Source organism: Helobdella robusta, assembly GCF_000326865.2.
Source record: "Helobdella robusta unplaced genomic scaffold HELROscaffold_34, whole genome shotgun sequence".
Lineage (NCBI taxonomy): Eukaryota > Metazoa > Annelida > Clitellata > Rhynchobdellida > Glossiphoniidae > Helobdella > Helobdella robusta.
The window spans coordinates 147,508-166,208 of NW_008704659.1; the positions used below are offsets into that span (position 1 = coordinate 147,508).

The 18,701-nt window shown below is 32.8% G+C and overlaps 1 protein-coding gene across 1 annotated transcript in view; it reads right to left on the minus strand.

The window, feature by feature from the left end:
• Positions 1 to 9,790: 9,790 nt before the first annotated feature.
• The window catches only part of HELRODRAFT_192521 (hypothetical protein), a gene marked incomplete at both ends in the record, with an annotated part of 11,136 nt that continues 2,225 nt past the window's right edge, over positions 9,791 to 18,701 (minus strand). Inside the window, 11 exons of the mRNA XM_009022937.1 lie at positions 9,791 to 9,903; positions 10,093 to 10,249; positions 10,381 to 11,073; positions 11,309 to 11,458; positions 11,774 to 12,960; positions 13,088 to 13,226; positions 13,546 to 13,615; positions 14,462 to 14,524; positions 14,755 to 14,840; positions 15,765 to 15,862; positions 15,979 to 16,038. Of these exons, the coding sequence (XP_009021185.1) occupies positions 9,791 to 9,903; positions 10,093 to 10,249; positions 10,381 to 11,073; positions 11,309 to 11,458; positions 11,774 to 12,960; positions 13,088 to 13,226; positions 13,546 to 13,615; positions 14,462 to 14,524; positions 14,755 to 14,840; positions 15,765 to 15,862; positions 15,979 to 16,038 (2,816 nt within the window). The remainder of the gene's footprint in view (positions 9,904 to 10,092; positions 10,250 to 10,380; positions 11,074 to 11,308; positions 11,459 to 11,773; positions 12,961 to 13,087; positions 13,227 to 13,545; positions 13,616 to 14,461; positions 14,525 to 14,754; positions 14,841 to 15,764; positions 15,863 to 15,978; positions 16,039 to 18,701) is intronic.

Consider the following 18,701-nt stretch of genomic DNA (forward strand, 5'->3'; position numbering starts at 1 on the left):
ATGCCATGTAAATACGACCAGGCTGATGTTTTCACGTTTGGTGATGACGAAGATGATGAAGACGATGATGACGTAAAGTTGTTGCACTCACCACGTGACGTTCGACGAGATGTTTCCAGCATGAACCCGGCATACAACAGGTGCTTGATACGTTCATCTACAGTTGGAAATGTCCACCCAGCCACGAAATGCAACGCGACACTGAAAGATCTGAGCTGCATTCCAGATGAGAAAGCCGTCAACCGATTTGAAATCAGCAGCGTTTCCATGTTAAATAGCGAGGCCAGCCAGACAGCGAACGTGACGAAACTCATGAGAAGGTGTTCGACGATTGGAAACATCCTCCCATTAGCACCATGCAACACAACCGTTCGAGATCTCAGTTCCATTCATGAAGTTCACGATACCGACAGGCTTGAGGTCACTAACGCAACGACCTGCCACGCCGACGAAAATATGTTAATGAACGCAAACGAACAACTAAGAACGAACCACATGAAGCATTCAACATCATCTGGCAACGTACAATGCAATGCAGCAATGAGAGCCTTCAACAAACACGACGAACCAGTCTCGAATGCAAGCCAAGTGACGACATGCGTCAGGCACATGAGACGTTCGTCAACGGTTGCAAATGTTCGTCCGACAGCTCAGTGCAACGACGTAACGCTGAGAGATCTCAGCTGCATTCCAGAAGAAGATACCGCCACGAACAGATTCGAAGCAACATGTGACATCAACAATAATTATTGCTACAATGAGGATGAAGATTATGATGATGAATATATAGATGATGATAGGGAATATGATGATGAAATTGAAACTGATGATGATGGTGATGAAGATGGTGATGGTCTAGAAACGATTGTACCAATCGATGAATCGTCTGAATACAATGAACACAAACAGCTGCAGGAGCAAGGGAATCAAGGAAAGAAGTCTCTGAGGCGTCTGAACGCGAAAACAGATCTGCAGCTGCAACCAGAAAATAAAGAATCGAAATTCAAAAAGTTCGTCACGTCAACAAAAGAGAAATTTAAAAAATTGAAAACGATGAAGTTGTTACGACAGCAGCAGAAGCCAAGAAGCCAGCAGGGGAGCGTCAGCATCATTGAACGAGAACTCAACAAAATGAAACTTAACGACGACGTTGGTCCACCTCCCACCCATCCCGTCTATAATACAAGTGAGTTTTTGAAAAATCATCACACACACATACACACACACACACATACATACCACACACACACACACACATACACACACGCACCACACACACACATACACACAATGATACAAACGCTCATATAATTTTATGGAACAAATTGAAAAGATTTCAAGATATTATGAAATTTTAGATTTTGAAGTTAAAAAACTTTTCCATACACCCTCAGATCTTCTCAACATTACAATGAGTGCACAAAATGGAAGGCTTGAAGTTAAAAGTAAGCAAAAAATTATTTATTTAGTTATTTATTTATATTATATAAATTAAAAATATAATTTATAAATTATAATTTCTATTATATTTCATATAAATAATAAATATAAATATAATTTTCCAACAGTTTTCAACGCGCACAAACTGCAAATGAACGACGGCGTCAAACAGGATACATACCTTGAGGTATTTTTTGATAATTTTTAAAATTATTTTAATATTTATTTAGTAATTTTATGTAATAAATAACATTTGAAATAATATTAACGATGAATATAAATAAATTATTGTCCTTAACTTCTGCAGATTTCATTGCAAAACGCTTTCGATTCGTTTAAATGGAAAACTGAAACGATTGGAAACACGGACAGTCCCGTTTTCAACGAAAGCTTTTCAATGTAAGTTCTATTTTATTTCATTTTTTTAAAAATAATTATTTAATTATAATTATTTAATTATAATTATTCAATTATAATTAGTTAATTATAACAAAATGAAAAACTACTATAACTTTATTAAATTAAAAATTTCAAAATTCTTTAACTAAAAGCTAATGGAATTGTGAAGCTAAGCAAGAACTATGATTTAACAATCACATAACTGCATATATTATCAACTGCATAATTTAACTTATACGTAATAATAAAAATAATATCAACAACAATAATAGTATTATTAATAATAATTATTCATAATTTTCAGCGAGTTAAGACCGAACGACATGTGTTCGAACCTCGTTCTGACATTGTATCAGCAGCCGGCAACTAGAACACGAACTCCGCCGATCTCTATTGGTAGTATGTCCTTCAGGATGGCCGTACTGATGAATTTGGTTAGTTACTGGAATAATTTTTTATAATTATGGTTATAAATATTATAATTACTATTGTTTAATAACATTATTGTCATTACTACTACTACTACTACTGCTGCTGCTTCTTCTATTACCACTGCTGCTGTTGCTACTAATATTACCATGATAATAATAAAACCTTATAGTTATAGTATAATAATAATTATGATAATAATTGTAATAATAATTAATAATATTTTTAATAATAATTAATAATACTTTTTTTATATATTTTCAGAAAGTGTCAGGTTATTACCTTCTTCTGCCCGCCGAATTGGAGCACAAGAAACATTTCAAGATATCGGAGAACAGTGGATACAGTTTTAAAGATGTTCGTTATTATGATTCATAATTATTCATAACAAATATTTAATTATGTAAATTATTAATTGCATAAATTAATAAATTAACATAATTTAAGTGGCGATATTTTGAAATAATTAAAATATTATTTTTAAAAATTGTAGATAACATTGAGATCTCAGCACGAAATGCACCGATCCTATGGCATAAGATTAGCAGGGAATAGACCGTGTTCAGTCAATCATTTAACGAGGAATGGGCTTGCGTTCGAAGCCGGTATCAACGTATCGGACGATATTATGCAGATAGATGGCGCTGATGTTAGCCAGTCAACTTCAGGACAACTTGTGGTTTTGTTGAAGTGAATATTATTTTTATTTAAATCTTTTATATAATTGTTTGTGTAGTTCATAACTTTTAATTTATTGGAATAATTTTTCATAGCAGAACCCTAAATTTTTCATTTCTCATTAGCAACTCAAGAAAGACAATGCATTTGAAGGTGAGGCGTTTTACACCAATCTCTGCCGAAGTCGTTCCCTGTAACGGTGCTGGAAAGTTTTTTACGAAAGAAACAACAAGTAAGAGCGTCACAGACAACAAAATGACGTCATAAGCGACAGCAAGAATGATAGAGAAAATTATTCTTTCATTAATTTCACTTTATAATTAGTATATTTATCATACTGTGTTTACACTTATACATACGTATTAATGTTTATAAGTGTGCACATGTGTACATATATATATGTATGTGTGTGTGTGTGTGTGTGTGTGTGTGTGTGTGTGTGTGTGTGGTGTGTGTTCAGTGTATGTGTGAAATGAACCACTTGTATATTTTTGGTAATTTATTATTTAATTTTTTGGCTTTTTGCTAATTTTAATAATTTAATAAACTGAAAACTGAAAAAAACTTGTTTTCTTAATTTGTATTATTATTATAATTATTATTAATTTGTATCGCGTCTTATGTCTCCGTAGACCTAGATAAACAAAAAGTTCTTTAATCGTTTCCTGAAAAGTTAAATGGTTGGTTGTTGACGAATGATGGCAGGCAAACCATTCCATATGGGATGGAGAGCTGTATGTAAAGCATTTGTTGACAAGTGATGAATTGCTGACAGGTTGGTGCAACTGAGTATATGAAGGCCATCACTTCTCCATCACTTGCGAAGTTCAGAGGAGCGCTGTTGAACATCGCGGAAATAGCGCTTTATAAGCTAACTGATTGATTGATTGATTGATTGATTGATTGATTGATTGATTGATTGATTGATTGATTGATTGATTGATTGATTGATTGATTGATTGATTGATTGATTGATTGATTGATTGATTGATTGATTGATTGATTGATTGATTGATTGATTGATTGATTGATTGATTGATTGATTGATTGATTGATTGATTGATTGATTGATTGATTGATTGATTGATTGATTGATTGATTTAAGACGAACGAAGTTGACGAGTTGATCAACGAAGCGATATAAGTTGATGAAGATTTGATGGTTGAGAAGTAACTTTAAATATAAATAAATATCTTCACTCCAGTAAGAAAATTACGAATATGACAGATAGTCCCTGTATAATAGTTAAAAGATTTGATTAAAGGTAACTCGTGAGAATTAAAAACTAGAGAAAAGTCAAAAGTTAAGCTCAGAAATTTAAGTTCCACATTTGATAAGCTGCTGCTGGTACCAAGAACCATTACTTCAAATTTGTGGAGATTTAGCTAAAAAAATGTTTGATAAATGCCAGTTAGATCCCTCGATATTCTACTCTTCCTCAAGTCTGTCAATAAGCGTCTGATGATTAATCGCATCAAAAGCTGCTGTAACATCCAGGCTGACCATGACAGCAGAATTTCGGTTTCTGCACAAGCTAGCAAGTTAATCGTGAACATGAAGGAGTGCAGTTTCTGTAGGATATCATTTCCTGTAAGAGGATTGAAAAGGAGAGAAAGTGGGACATGAAGTAATATGATTGAGAATTCTGTTAGAGTAATTTAGAGAAAGCTGAAATTTTGGAAATAGGACGGCAAACTATAATATTTAGAATTGTAAAAGGCACGTATGTTTGTGTGTGTATATATGTATATATGTGTGTGGGTATGTATATATGTACGTGTGTATGTATGTGTTGTGTGTGTGTGTGTGTGTGTGTGATCGCATGTAGGTGGACCGCCCACGGTCCCTTATCAAATGAACAACTTGTCACCCAACATGTAGACATCTTATAATGATGATTTATGCTATATAGCTCCTTGCTGTAATACTCCTAATTGAATAAATACGTCTGCTGGATATATGGATGTAAACCTGAATATATCTATATATGTGTGTGTATGTGTGTGTGTTTGTGTGTGTGTTTGTGTGTGTGTGTATATACATGATATTGACACTTATTGGATGGATGGATTTATTATTACTGTTCTGATTAATATTTGGGTTATTATTATTATTATTATTATTATTATTATTATTATTATTATTGGCTTACAAAGATCATACACATACATTCATTCAAACTAACCAGCAAACAAACATACAAACATACATTTATACAACACGCATGTATGTGTGCATACTTTCAAAAAAGCAAAATAACCAAGAAACACACATGCAAAAAACACACAATCGAACATACATACATACATACATACATACATACATACATACATACATACATACATACATACATACATACATACATACATACATACATACATACATACATACATACATACATACATACATACATACATACATACATACATACATACATACATACATACATACATACATACCTACATACATACATACATACATACATACATACATACATACATACATACATACATACATACATACATACATACATACATACATACGTACATACATACATACATACATACATACATACAACATACATACATACATACATACATACATACCTACATACATACATACATGCATACATGCAAACAAACATGCAAACACACATACAAACAAACTTACAAACTTACATACATACAAACATACAAACAAACAAACAAACACATTTGATGAGTACAAACCTTAATAACGTTTTAAACAGCCTAATACATTTATGACCATCTTCAAAGCAGCCCTTAATCTCGTTAGGAAATTTTATGATTATTGAATAAAATTAAAAATTGCAATAAAAATTAAACTCTAAAATAAATAAATTTTAAAAATAAATAAATAAATAAACAGAACATGGGAGAGAGATAGAAACAGGAATGTGGGAAAAAGAGAATAGAAAAAAGAATAAAAAACTAATAAAAAAAAAGAGTGAAAGAGTATTAAAAAAATAAAAAAATGAATGGAAGAGAGAGAGAGAAAGAAAGAGAAAGAGAATGAGAGAGGGGGGAAGTAAGAAAGAAAGATAGGAAGAAAGAAAGAGAGAAAAAGGAAGAGAAAGAAAGTGAAAAATCTTCGTGTAACCTTATTTTTCGAGTCAGTCAGGTAGGTAGGTTGGTAGGGCGGACACAAGCATCACCGCCTTTCTTATCGGAGATGAAGTTACAAATTAAACAGAAATACCCACAGCATTTCGCCAAGCGCTAAAACATTGTCTGCAACAAAAAAACATACGTCACTCTGACGTCATCATCACCACTAACAACAACAACAGTAACAACTAACAACAACAATCACATTAACAACAGACAAAATCTTGTGCTGTAGTAGTTTTAAGATTTTTGTTTGTTATCAATTTGGTTTGAAAACTGTATGAAAGAAAAACCAAAGATCTTATCTTTAGAAAAAAAAAACCAACACTCACACACATTTATCACACATGCACACACACACACACACATATATACATAATCATACACACACATATATACACACACATACACACATAGACATGAAAGTCCGTCTTTTAAAAGACACAAAACGATTTCTAAACAACAATGTAAAAGGCATTCGCACCTCAATAAATCACCAGAGCGCAACCATAAACACGTCTTTAAACAAACAAAAACCGTTTTTTGAAAACATCAGCAAACAGCCTGACGTACTAAGTAGCACATACAAATTACACACACACACTCACACACACACGCACACACACACGTACATGCAAATACAAATATACACACACAAATGTACAAAATTGCAGAAATATACAAACTTTGTATACACACTAATTCTAAAAAATTCAAATTCTGTACTTATACACTAAAGCATACTGTGTACAAGTTACATTGCACGCACACACCTATACAAATGCATACAAAATACAAATACACACAAACAAACAAACACACATACACACATACAAACATCTTTGTATGCACAAAAGTTGAGTAAAAACGTCTTAAAACAAAATGTTAAATGTACTCAAAAGTGAAGCGCCTCATAAAAGGAAGTTCGGCCCATCCACGTACATTACGCACACGTCAGCGTGACGTCATAAGGTTGATGTGACGTCAACACTAATGTTATTTATTGCTTCCGCCAGAGATAGCGCGAACATAGTAATGTTGTTTTTGTTGGTGATGATGGCGATGATGATGATGTTGTGATGGGAGTCATGTGATTATGTTTGTGTTGGCTCTGTTTTCATGTGGTGATGATGAAATTTCTAATGACGATGATGATGATGATGCTTATATTATTATTATTATTATTATTATTATTATCATTATTATCATTATTATCATTATCATTATTATTATTATTACTATATGGGTTGTGTATTTGCGTGTATATTTTCATTGAAAGTGCCGATGTGACGTCACACGGTGATGTCATAGATGACGTGTTATTGAAGCCATTAAGAAGTTCATGATGTCATAAATGCACGCCTATACATCAAATCGACTTTGTGTGGAATTTTGCGGTCGGTTATGAGTGTATATGTGTGTGTGCATGTGTATGTGCGTGTGTTGTGTATCTGTGCGTGTGTTGTGTGTGTGCGTGCGTGCGTGTGTGTTTTTTTATATATTTTTTACATTTAATAAATGGGATATTATGAATGGAGTTATTTGAAACAAGGTGGAATGACAAGTTTTTCTGTATATCAAGACGCTTCAAAATAATCATTAATCACTCACTCACTCACTCATTTACGCAATCAATCAATCAATTAACCATCCAATCAACCAACCAATCAATCAATAAACTATCCAACCAACCAATCAATCAATCAATTAACCCTCCAACCAATCAATTAGCCAAACAACCAATTAATCAATCAATTAGCCAGCTAACCAATCAATCAATCATTCATCCATTTATTCACTTATTTCCTCAATCAATCAATCCAAAAATTTCCATATCCAACGGAAGCAGGTGTATTCATCATGTTCCACGGACGAGAAGGCACGTGATGTGGGCGGTTTGTATAAACTTTGTATGTTTGTATGTATGTTTGTCTGTTTGTTTATTTGTATGTTTGTTTGTATATGTGTTGTAATATTATACACGTGGGGTATTCGTAAAAAAAACACTGTGTCAACACACCCTGCTGCTTGCACTGCTACGTGTGTATTGTGCACAATAATCGATGCGATACAATACAATATTTTGTATTTGCATATTTGTATATTACATTTTGTATATTCACATACTATACTTTGTATATACGGTGTGTTTTGTACAATTGTTGGGTATTTTTAAATACAATATACATAAACGGTTTGTAAAAAAAAAAAATAGAAAAATAAAATTAAGCATCAACTATTTCATGTGTTGGAGAACATAACACGGAGTTTTCAGCTTATTTGTTGCTGGTAATGTTGTTAATTTATCAACGTGATATCTTGTAACTTGTACTAACCTAAGTATTTTTGTTAGAGTTAATCTAATCTCTCCAACACCCTCTCCCTCTTTCTCTTTTTCTCTCTCTCTCTCTCTCTTTTTCAATTTCAGCCAAAATTTTATATCTGTCAAACTTTGTTAAACTGGAATAAGATAATATCTTACAAATTCTCAATTTTCCAGCATCTTATTGCTTGTTGTTTGTTCGGAACATTAGCAATTGCGTCTACCATATTCAAAAATCATAATGGTCTGTGTGTGTGTGTCTCTGTGTGTATGTGTGTGTCTATGTGTGTCTATGTGTATGTCTATGTGTGTGTGTGTGTGTCTGCGTGGGGCTTGTGGGCTCATATTTGTGACGTCATTATCGTTGTTCGTCGTTACGTCACCGAGAAAGAATTTTCAAAAGCGAGTCCTTCATAGCTTGAAAGCTTACAAGATTGCAACCCTTACGGGCGTTGCGTCATAAATTCAACAACAATATACGTCACGAATCGCTCTACAACAACAGTCTTTCACTATTTGTCAACTATTTCTTCACTTTTTCAACTTTAATTTCATAAATTTGATGTAGCCAAGCTATTTGTCTCACGTTAATCTGTCAAATATTTCTGAAATAAAGGCTTCGATGCCAAATTTTTCGATTTTTAGAATCAATTATTAAAGTTAAAACGCGTTGTTTTATTGAAATTATGACAAAAATATGAAAAATATGTCTAAATAGAAAAAAAAACGAAATAAATTTATACATCGTATAGGAATCTGTCCATCAATCAGGTGTTCAACATGCACGAATGTTTTGGAAAAAACTGAAAATGACATTTTCTTTCGTGAAGACAGTTGCATTTTCTGGCATTGGTGATGAATACTCTAAAAAAACCCTTTTCCTTCTTATTAATTACTGTTTAAAAGTGAATTTATTGTCTTGACATGTAGACAACGACTCCATTGATGTCATATCTTTAGTGGGTTTGATTGGGGGTTTGCCTAGATTTAAGCTAAAAGTAAGAAACTTGACGACTTATTCTTTTCCTTTACCAGTAATATACTCTCCTTCGTGTCTCGATTCAAATCAATATTTGTTTAAGAAAGAAGAAAAAATTCATTTGGTCACACAAATTCGGAAAACAAGCTTCAGACATTGGAAAGTCTAAAATAAACTGTGTACAGGTCCACAAATACACACACATATTACATAAACATTGTACCTATACATCTCTATACATCAAATACATGTATGTAACACACACACACACACATTTATATTCACTAAGTACATACGTTGTTCCCATATGCACGCGCATACACACATACTTATTTCCGCACACACACACACACACACACACACACGCACACACACGCACACACAGAAACACATCACTCAATGAAGGTATGAAATCAAAGATCTCCCATGGTGATTGTTGAATAATTAAAATGCTTTTCGTCATCATCGTCATCGGCGTCCTCGTTGACTAGAAGGTTCATGGTTCGACTGCAAGCAAGAGCGAGATCTGTGTTTGTTATTGATACATTTTATTGAAAATTCAATTGAAAATTTTTTATTTTAAATATTTGTAACATAGAAAGGTATATATAAATAACAATAAAAATAATTATTATTTTCAATATCATCATCATCATCATTAATATTATTATTATTCTTATTATTATAACAATATTAATTATAATTATTAGCATACCGTTGAATTTGTCCACTTCGTTAGCATCGCCATCATGGCCGCCATCATGATTTGGCGGGAAAAAAGTTTTCAATTCGTTTGAAACCAGAATCACGTGAATGAGCGGGACCAATAGGAAGTGATCAATGGATTGGATTCCGTGTTGTTTCTGCTGCTCCTGAAATTTTATTACCATTGTAATTATTATAAATAATAATGAACAATGGTAATAATATAATAACAATAATAATAATAATAACTATAATGATAATAATAATAAAATATTTCTTCAAGAGATTATTCAACTACTTTTTCGAAATGGAAAAAATCCCATCTGCTCTTTCGCAAGCGTTTCAAAGTCGACCAGGCTTTCGGCATGCCTTCACTGTATATTTCGTACATGTCTTTCATGATTTTTATCTTGGATAGAAATGATGGGCCTAATAATTTGTTGATGTTGTTGTTGTTGTTGATGTTGTTGTTGATGTTGTTGTTGTTGACGTAGTTGTTGTTGATGTTGTTGTTGATGTTGCTGTTGTTGATGCTGTTCTTGTTGATGTTGTTCTTGTTGATGTTGTTCTTGTTGATGTTGTTGATGTTGTTGTTGATGTTGTTGTTGATTGTTTTACAAATGACGTCATCGTCGTCGTTTTTATTGTTTTTGAGGTTTCGGAGTAAAAGACTATGGAATGTATCATTGTTGTTGCTGCTGTGGTTGTTATTTTTGTTGTTGTTATTATTATTGTGGTTGTTGGAACTGCTACTATTATTCTGCAGTAAAATGCTGTTAAAATCAACACCAATTGAATCGTTGTTGGTTTCTATGTTTTTGACTTTGTTGTTATTGCAATCTAAACTTTTGTCTTTTGCTAAGGCGTGGTTTATAGTATTGCTATTTTTACTCTTGGTATTGGTGTTGTTGTGGTGGTTGTGGTCATTGACGCTGCTGCTACGGCTGCTGTTGAGTAGTTCATTTCGGAAAAATTGCGAAATTTTTACCAGCTGTTAAAAAAAATTTGTCATTTTTATATTTTCTGAAGTCATAAGTATTACAGACACATACACACCCACACATACTACTCAATTAACACACACACACACAACCAAAAACACACACACACTACACACACACGCTAAAATAGCTAAAATACACACACACACACACACCTGCTAAAATACACACGCCTACGCTAAAATACACAATTACACTCGCACACGCCAGCAAATCCAGCAACACCTTTTCGAGATTTTGAAAGAGATCGGCGTGCTCTTTAATGCTGACGAAACCGTTCCCTCTGAGGGCTCTGACGTAATGCTGTATGCCTGGTGACACGTTCTTCGTGAAGACGTCTTCAATTTCAACGAGCGTCTCCAGATGGCAGGGCTTCTGTGGCGCGATTTTAATTAAAAGGTCAAAATTAGGAAGAGGATATTGAGTTCCTTTAAAAAAAACTATTTTATTACTGGAAAAAAAGACAAATTGAAAAGATTTCAAAGAATCAAAATTGAAATATTAAATGATTAAACAGAAATTTAAAACTTAAAATGATAAAAAAAAAGTTGATTTTTTTAAATGCATTTTGTAGTTAGACAAAAATCAAAAGAGTAGAAATTGAAAAATAAATTTGAACGCATAAAAATAATTTATATCTAAACTAATATTTCAAAATTCGTGTAGATATTCAATTAAAATTCAACTAACCTTTTTAAAATTTAACTGATTGTAAGATTCATCAGCAGGCCGACAAAAACTTCCATCCTCAGAAACATCTTCCAAACTTGAACTCAAGGTTTCATCGTCCGGTGTCACATTCACGTCAGAATCCACGCCAAGATCAACCAGAGTGCAGTCGTCGGCACTACTAGGCGTGCACACAAATGATTTGTTGATAGTAGATTGATCATGCGCACTCCCGATAGAATAATTTGATGTAGGGTCTGAACTATAAAGCGAAGAATCGGCCAGAGCAAAACTGCTCGGGAAGAGTTGGGCATTATTCATGGCGGATAACTGGAGGACATCATAGGAATTTAAATGTTCATTCGTGAATGATGGAGATATCGAACTGGAATGGTGATCGTATGAGGACGATGAAGACTGACCAAGTATGGAACTCATGTTTGGTTCCCACTTGTAATATTTGCCTCGTTTCAAATGGAACTGGCTGTCGAAGTGTCTGCTGCTTTTTAACATTTTTCTTCTCATTAGATTCTGACGTTGTTGGGTGGGGTTGTTTTGATTGACTGGATGGTAACGGCTTTGGAATGTTCTCACTGATGTCATTTTCCATGCTTTAATTTTCCTTCTCGAATGATTTCTCGGCAAATGGTTCTCAATTTTTTGTGAGTTTCTAACATTATACTTGATTGAATTTATTTCAACGTAACTATTTTCAAGAACGGTAGTATCGTTAGCAACTGCTTGCTGTATGTTGACGCTTTTGTTTCTAACTCCCATCAAACTCCTTTCACAATCCTTTCCAACCTCACTTCCAGAGCACGATCCCATAACAACGTTCTCGTACAAGCTCATTCCAATGCCAGAATCACAGATTGAAGGCTTCCTAACTGTCAAATGCATCTCAACTTTTGTAGATTTAATCAAGAGAGCCACCGATTTTGAAGAATTCTCCATAACGTTGATGCCGTTGATGGCTAAAATTTCATCCCCAAGTTGCAGACCAGTGTCTCGGGCCGGACTGTCCATGTTTATTTGGGCTATTTTTACCGGTTTGGAACCCTTAATACTGAACCCGAAAGTATTAGCCTTGTCTCGTTTCGTTATGTGGTACGTTTCGATACGATTTTCGTCAGAGTTTGATTTGTTCGCTGTTAGATTATTTTCGAAATAACGGAATTTCGTGTGGTTCATGGAGTTCTGGTTCATTTCTGTATTTTTAAAAAACAGATATATTAATAAATAAACAAATTGAATTAAAATATTTTTAATTAAATGATAGACTAAAATAAATAAAAGTAAAAAATAAAATATTTTTATCATTATTTAAATAAAAACCTTTTGGGATCAAACTGAAATTTTCGTTCGGGATATTTGGGATATTCGGGATGTTTTCTTTATTACATTCGTGAACATTTTCATCGGTCGTGTCACCATCACACAAACATCTCCACGTCTCTTGCTCCCACGATGATTTCTTGCAAAAATAATAATAAATTAATAAATAAATAATAATAATAAATAAACAATAATGATAATAGTAATGATTGAAATAATAATAGTTATAGTACAAATAGTGGTAGTAATAGTAAGGAAGAAGCTGTAGTGTATGCATCAGCAGCAATAGTAGCAGAAGTAGTAGCAGCAAAAATGATAATAGTAATAATAGCAACAGCAATAGTTGTAGCGGTTGTAGTAGTAGTAGTAGAAATAGTGGCAGTAGCAGCAGCGAAATAGTAGTAGTAGTAGTAGAAGTTGTAATAGTAGCAGGGATATTATTTTGTAAAATCTTTTACCTGCTCATCGGAAAATAACTGTATGACGTTTAGAGTTGAGATCGGCAGAGAACCAAGTTTTGTTATCTCACTAGAGGATAAAAAATTATAACCATAATTAAACTTTTATATAAATAATTCTTAATAATTGAATATAATATTATTACTATTAGTTGTAGCAGTAATTGTAGTAACAGAAAGAGTAGTAGTAGTAGTAGTAGTAGTAGTAGTAGTAGCAGTAGTTGTAGCAGCAGTAGCCGTAGCCGCAATACTAAAAGTTAGTAGTAGTTGTGGTAGCTGCAGCAGCAGTTGTAGTTGCGATATTAGCCGCAAAAGTAATAAATAATATTAAAATTATTTATGGTACTGTCACTTTTAGTGCTATCTTCATTAAAACTATTAGTATTAATAGCACACAAGTATACATCCACACACACATAAACACACACACACACACACACACACGAACCAAAACACACATACACACACAAACTGAAAATAATCGTCAGTGCGACAATTTTAAACATGCCACAACGAACAAGTGGTTATCGAGTGGACAACTAGTCGTCAATTATTAATTTAATGAATCCTCGTACAATGCCAGGTAATTGCAACTGGATTTTTTTTATAGAACTTCTTCACCCTCTCGCTTTCTTTCTCTCTCTTTCTTTCTCTCTATAACTCACTCTCTCTTTTTCTTTCTTTCTCTTTCTTTCTCTCTCTCTTTCTCATTCTATCACTCTCTCTTTCTTCTTTATGTATAATAAGTTATAGAGGATTGTTAAAATTATTAATTGTCAACGCAAGGTAAAATAAAATAAAAAAAAATCACACTGCATCCATACACACACACAAAAACCGATAGACGGACAGACACGTACACAGAGACAGACAGACACGTACACACAGACAGACAGACAGACAGACAGAGACTGACTTTTTATTTTGTAACGAGACGCTAAGCCTGATGTGACCTTCGTTGAATACTTTGAATGGCGAACTGTAATGTTGCAATCATAATTACATGAATGAATGAGTGAGTGAGTGAGTAAATGAATGAATGAATGAATAAATGAACAAATGGATGAATGAATGAATGAACGAACGAACGAAAGAAAGAACGAACGAACAAATGAACGAATGAATGAATAAATTATGGGATAGATGGATGGATGCGAGAACGAATTATAGTATATTATAATTATAAATGAAATAATAAAATTTTCTCACAATTTGAACGTAGCAGAGCAGTGCATGTTCCCAGTTACACTATTGATGACGTCAATCTTCTTAGCCGTAGACTCTTGGCTACCGAGCTGTAATTATTAATTTTGTTATTTGTTATTATTATTATTATTTATTATTGTTATTATTATTATTATTATAAATATTATTATTATTACTATTATTAAACGTAATATAGTCCAACAACAAACCACAACAACAACTATTTACTTAACAACAACAAAACATAACCAAGCCAAAAAAACTAACATCTTAATTTACGGTAATCCAAATTTAGCATTTCCGACACAACAACAACAACAGCATCCCGATATCCCAACAACTAAATCAACAACAACAGCAACAAATCCCAACAACTAGATCCAGGACAACAATAAATCAACAACAACAACAACATCCCGACATTCCACCAACTACATCCAGAACAACACCAACAACACAACTACAACAACATCAAGAACAACAACATCTAACGACTAAATCCATAGCAACAACAACATTCAGACATTCCCACAACTAAATCCAGAACAACAACAACACAACAACAACAATATCCCGACATTCCCACAACTAAATTCAGAGCAACAACAACACAACAACAACAATATCCCGACATTCCCACAACTAAATTCAAAACAACAACACAACAACAACAAATTGATAATTTGTACACCAGTGTAAGTTGATAGGTCCTAATTAACCGAGAACTGATAAAACGTATAATTATCTATTTACATTCTCCCACTGAACTCATATCAAATAGATCAGCCAGAGGTTATTATCATCATCATCATTATTATTATTATTTGTATTATTATTATTGTTGTTGTTGTTGTTATAATTATTATCATTAATTCGTAGTAATTATTAAGAATGAATGAATATACGAACTTATGAGCTAATAAATAAAAGAACGAATGAACGAAGGAACAAACAAATGAATGACGAAATCAATGAAGAAACGAAGGAATGATGGAAGAAAAAACTGAGCCGACCTGAAAGAGAGCGTTCATGACTCTGACATGCTGCTGCTGAATCTGACCCGTTCTCAATCCTTTCACTGAAGGAATGAAAGAGAAAAATGAATAAAATCCTAGTAATGTTAGTAATAATAATAATAATTATAATTATAATAAATAAATAATAATAATGAATAATAATAATAATAATAATAATGAATAATAAATAATAATAATAAATTACTCTCACCTTCAACAATGACATCTCGCTTTTTGTTCTTCCTCATCGAGATGAGTATCTCGTTGCACTCTTCAAAAAATGAATGAATGAATGAATGGATGAATGAATGAATAGAATGAATGAATGAATGAATGAATGAATGAATGAATGAATGAATGAATGAATGAATGAATGAATGAATGAATGAATGAATGAATGAATGAATGAATGAATGAATGAATGAATGAATGAATGAATGAATGAATGAATGAATGAATGAATGAATGAATGAATGAATGAATGAATGAATGAATGAATGAATGAAAGAATGAAGGAATGGAGAAATGAAGGAAAAAAATAAATGAATGAATGAGTGAATGAATAGATGAATGGATGAATGAACGAACGAACGAATAAACAAACAAACAAAGGAGCTAACTCATTAACAAGAAAAAATGAATAAAAGATAACGAACGAACGAGGGAATGACTGACTGATTGAATGAATAAATAAATGAATAATTGAATGACCAAACAATTAAATGAATAAATGAATGAAAGAAAATATGGAAGATTGAAAGAATGAATGAATGAATCCACGCTTCAAACGAACCATCTTATGAAAAGCTTGAAGGAAAAGTTGAGTTACGTAAGAAATATCAAAAGAAAATTTTCAAGGCTCAGGTTTGAATGGTTGGTTGATTGGTTAATTGATCAACCAATTTATCGGTTAATTGATTGATTAATTGACTAGTTTGATTAATCGATTGAACAATTTGTTGGTTGGTTGGTCGGTCGGTCGGTCGGTTTTTGACTAGTTGGTAGTTTTTTGGCTGGTTGTTGGTTGGTTGATTGATTGGTTTGTTTGTTGGTTGATTGGTTGGTTTGTTGGGTTTGGTTTGCTAGTTGGGGTTTGTTTGTTTGTTTGTTGGTTGATAAATTGACCCATCAATTGAGTGGTTGATTGTTAGTTGAATGATTGAATGAATGAGTTGGTTAAATGAATAAAAGTTTTAATAATTTACATAAAAAAATTCCATTTCATGAAAAGTTCAAAGAAAAACTACGAATAATTCCTACCCATAAAAATTTACATTAAAACACTAATAGCATACAAATTGAAAAGGCCTCATTTGATTGGTTGACCCATGACCTTATTACATATAAATACATGATCTGACCTATTTAGTATACACAATCTGACCTATTTGATATACGTGATCTGACCTATTTAATGTCTTGGGCTGCTAATAGTAAATTCTTTTCATGTGTTTCACGACCATGTCGTTGTTGTATGTGCATTTGCCTTACGTGTGTTTGTTTATGTGTGTTTGTGTGTGTGTTTGTGTGCGTGTCTGTGTGTGTGTTTGTGTGCGTGCAACACTATAAAAGTTGGGAAAAGGTCAAGAAGACTATCAGTATTGAAAGAGTTCAAAAGGAGTTATTTATTTATTTATGTATTTCGTTTTATTCTTTTTTTCATACTAGTACAATTTTCATACTAGCACTATATTCATTCATTCATTCATTCATTCACTCATTCATTCATTCATCCATTCATCCATTCATCCATCCATCCATTCATTCATTCATTCATTCATTCATTCATTCATCCATTCATTCATCCATCCATTCATTCATTCATCCATCCATTCATCCATCCATCCATTCATTCATTCATCCATTCATTCATTCCTCCATACGTTCACCGTTTGTCGCGTCAAATAAATGTCATTGACATAATTTATTAACAGCGCACTACATGGAATGCTTTGGAATAATAATAATAATAACAATAATAATAATAATAATAATTATTATTTATATTATTATTATTCATCCTCATCATAGTTTTCACCATCGTCTTCATCATTAAATCCAAGAGGGCGTTTAACATTTTTAACACTACTATTGCTGCTGCTGTTGTTGTTGGTAATATCAATTGTGTTAATTAGCTCTGTGTTAGATAACATTCACACACACACACATATACACACACACACACACGCATGCAAACACCCACACACATACAGACACACAACACAATACACAGACACACACACACATTAAACGAAAACTTACAACAGCCTATGTTTTAATAAAAACATACAAACTAGCAAACATACATACAAACAAACAATCAAACATACATACAAACATAATAAACATACAAATTTTTTGCTAAATAAACTCATTATTGAATTGAAACATACATACATACAAACAACCAAACATACATACCTACAAACGAACAAACAAACATACATACATAAACATACAGACCCATACATAAACATAGAGAAACACGAAAACAAGCTTGTCTCAATAGTACGTAATGTTTTGCTTAAAAATTGGCAGGCACATCTAACACACAGATACAATGTAGTCAAGCAACACACAAACATGCAACACATAAACAAACAAACCAATAAACAACAAAAATACAACAAAAAACAACATAAACAGCGGGGTTAAACGTTAAACACCAAATGTCAATACAGCTATTTCCTGTAATAATTAACGAAATTGTATAAAACAATTACTAACCATTATATATGTGTGTTTGTATGTGTGTGTGTTTGTATGTGTGTGTGTTTGTATGTGTGTGTGTGTGTGTGTGTATGTTTATGTGTGTTTTTATATGTGTGTGTATACCAGCACTTCTATGTGTATGTGTAAATGTGTAACGCCTGTGTGTGTGTGTTGATGACTGTCTGTGTCTCTGAGTATCTATGTGTATTAGCGTGTCTGTGT